Source organism: Anoplophora glabripennis, unplaced genomic scaffold (assembly GCF_000390285.2).
Source record: "Anoplophora glabripennis isolate ALB-LARVAE unplaced genomic scaffold, Agla_2.0 scaffold131, whole genome shotgun sequence".
Classification (NCBI taxonomy): Eukaryota; Metazoa; Arthropoda; class Insecta; order Coleoptera; family Cerambycidae; genus Anoplophora; species Anoplophora glabripennis.
Window position 1 is genome coordinate 690,693 of NW_019416249.1, and position 3,465 is coordinate 694,157.

The following is a 3,465-nucleotide window of genomic DNA, read 5'->3' on the forward strand; positions in this document are numbered from 1 at the left end:
CAAGCAAAAATTTATGCATTCATTGTACAGTTACCATTTTTTATAAAATAGTTACAATAGTTTATAAAATAAAATGTACATATTATGTTTTTTGAACAAAGAAATCATTTTGATGGAGATTAATTAAATTAGTTAGACATAATTATTTATGAATTTCAATTTCTGTTGCTCCTGTTAACAAGATAATTTTATTATTTATTCTGCTATATTTTTTTCATTAAAAAATTAATTATTTTATAGCGGAATGAACATTAGGTACCTACCACAAAAACAGTTATTTTTCCCATTTTTGTCGGACAACTTTTTTGGGGGTTTAAAAAATATATATCTTTCATTTACTTAAATTTAAAAAAAAAGTGCTGGTCATAACATTCCATGTTTATGCCAGATTGACATGTTTTCCTGAAAATCGCAGGAAAACTTACCACTGTTGAATTTTCCTCGTAGTCAAATCTTGGGAGACTCGTCAAACTTAAGCTGCACGCAAAGTTACAACTTGCTGGTAATCATTTTTTTTTTTCTTTGTACGTGGGCCCGTGGATTACTACATCAGGTGACTCCAAACATAAAAATTCAGGGGATTTAAGTCTGGGAACCGAGATGGCCAAGGTGTGAACTCCCTCACCTTATCCATCGATCTGGAAATGCATCAGTGAGGTATTTCCCAACAATTAAAGTAAAATAAAGATACGTCTCATCATGCATAAATCACAAGCAACGAAACGTTCCTGACTTATTTGTCAAAGAAAGTTTTCCAGGAGTTCAAGTAGCACATTAGTAATGGAATACTGCTAAGAACTCAATTCAGTTTATTTGGCAGAAAATATGGGCCAATCAAAACGCCCCCAATAATTCCAAATCATTATTTAACGGAAAATGTTACTTGGCACCATACTTTTATTGTGACATGCGGATATTCTTCTCAAATATGGTAACTGTGGGAATTGTTAATATCATCCCTTGAAAAATTTGCATCATCCGTGAAGAAAATACTGTGAAGAATTTAAAAATATTTAAATTACTTTCCTCAAGCCAATGATACCAATTAAATCTAAGAAAAATATCACACATCAAAAGAGTTTGAGAACACGCTGAGCAAAATAAGGATATAGCTAGTTCTCCCTTAAAATAGTCTATAATGTTTTCATTCTAACATGTTTTTTTATTCGAAAGGTACCAGTCTCTTGTAAACGGCAGTGGAAATGAACTGTAAGAATGTTTCTGGATATCCATAGCAAAAATTCATTTGTCATATCTTCCTTTGCAAAAGTAGCCATAATAATGCAATAGTCCAGAAAAGATTTTGAGAGAAAAATATAAGTAATACAGTGCTAAGCAAAAAAAAAATTGATATTTGCTAAACGTTTGGTAACACTTTCTCTACCTGAATGTTTCCGAAGATTACCACGAGTTTTTTATTCATCAATCTTTATTGCATTATTTTTAATAAAATATCATTTTTCTCCAGAACCAAGCTACAAATGAACAAATGCTACGAGACTTCTTATCAGGTAATAAACCACGATTATAAAAAAAAAACTCAAAAAATGGAAAATACAGTGCATGTTGTATTTCAAAATTATCTAATTATTGTAAACACGCACGTCCCTGGTGAACTGATTAAATAGTTTATTCTACAATATACTCTCTAATAGGCAGTTCTGATCATTCAAAGTTTGAGAAAATTACCAAGGTATGTATTAAAAACAAGAAAAAATATTAAACTTTAATACTCTGTATTTTGAAAAAGAAAAATTTTTAGACAGATGGAACGTTTTGTTCATAAAATAATTTGAGGGATCACTCTGAAATACTTTAGACCATTTATGAAATATCCTAATGTAATAATTGTTACAAACAGTAAATTTTAATTTCTGATTCACTTATGATTATATAGTATACAATTTTACTAAATCTTAAATACATAAAAATATGATTTCGCAAATTTTTTCACAAATTATCCTTATTTTTTTTAAATATATAATTAAAAAAGTAACAAAGTCTGAAATATTCTTACTTTCAAATTCCTCTTTAAACCCAGTCAATACAACCTCCTTATAACTACCACCATTAGGTGGATTTTTTTCTTCATAAGGACTGATCACGGTCACATTGTGACCCGCCTCTGCCAATCCTCTCATCAAAGCGTTGCCCAAAATATAATGACTTCTGGCTACCATAGGAAATATACCCAAAATTCGAGCATTTTGCACGGTATTGCACAACACACATAGAAGCAACAACTTTAGTATTTTGTACATCAGCATTCTTATTGCGATTAATCTCCTTTCATATTAAATACAACTATTGGTTTAATAATACGTTTTATATAGAGATAACAATAATATATTGATAATGCTCAGATTAGACTATTAAGACAAGCAACCAGTGGCGTATCTAGAAAGAATTTATTTTCGAAGAAAAGTAAACAAATAAAATAGTATAAGTATATTAAAAGAAATTAATAACGTATAAATTTAATCAATTCTACTACTTTACCTTCTGTTCCACTGTCTGTATTAGAGATATCCGTAAACCATCCTGTACATAATTTTTTGAGTATGTTGTATATCGATTACTATTCTCATCAACTTGTTACTCAAGACTGGAAAGGGTTATTCAAGAGATGCAGTAACAATATCGATACATCTTTGAAATTCATTTATTTTTTCTGTAAAAGTGGTTTGTTTCACTGTGGACCACCTAGAGCTCTGCACCACAGAGAAACCTAGTGACGTACATCCAATATAATATCCTCGACTTCAATCTTCAAGTTATACTGTTACTACAGGTTCGTCTCGCATTATCTACACTAGTCAAAAAAATTAAGGAACATTAAAAAAATCTCAAATTTTGGATGATCTTCAAAGAGCTGTAACTTGAATGGAAATGGTCGTAGAGAGAATAAAAAAAATGGAAATGGATTTTTTTCCTTTGCTTGTCTTTAAAAAGGTCTATGGACAATAATTTTTGTTAATAATTTCACCGTAAAGTACTTTTAGATAATTTAATTCTCTTCAATTTGAGCGGTTCCGGAGCCTTGAACGATTATTTGTCGCCGTGTTATCGTCGATCAAAGCAAAAAAAGACATTTTTGACTTTGGCAATCAATTACTCAGGAAATAATGATCGTACAGAAAATTCAAGTAGAGTTTTGAAAACTGCAAAGTATTCTCTACAAGCCATAATTATTGGTTTTTGATAAAAAAAAAGTGAAAATATTGGTTAGAAAAAAAGTAAAACATTGCATAATTAGGGATATTTGAATAACTTGACATAACTTTGCAAATAGTGTATAAACTAAGGATATTGACTGTAATTTTTCAACCTCAAACTGTCCTAAAGAAACCCTGATAGTTACAAAGTACTGCAATTTTTTTTTCCTAGTGACCGGGATATTTAAGTTTGTCGTGTTTGCTGAAAATCAATGTAATGAGTAATTTTTCACTTTTTATTCTGTATTTA

General features: G+C 30.0%; 1 protein-coding gene across 1 annotated transcript in view; it reads right to left on the reverse strand.

Moving 5' to 3' along the window:
• LOC108904558 overlaps positions 1-2,315 on the reverse strand; it is a 17,376-nt gene extending 15,061 nt beyond the window's left edge. Inside the window, exon 1 of the mRNA XM_018707167.1 lies at positions 2,018-2,315. Within this exon, the coding sequence (XP_018562683.1) occupies positions 2,018-2,267 (250 nt within the window). The 5' untranslated portion in view covers positions 2,268-2,315. The remainder of the gene's footprint in view (positions 1-2,017) is intronic.
• Between the last annotated feature and the right edge of the window lie 1,150 nt (positions 2,316-3,465).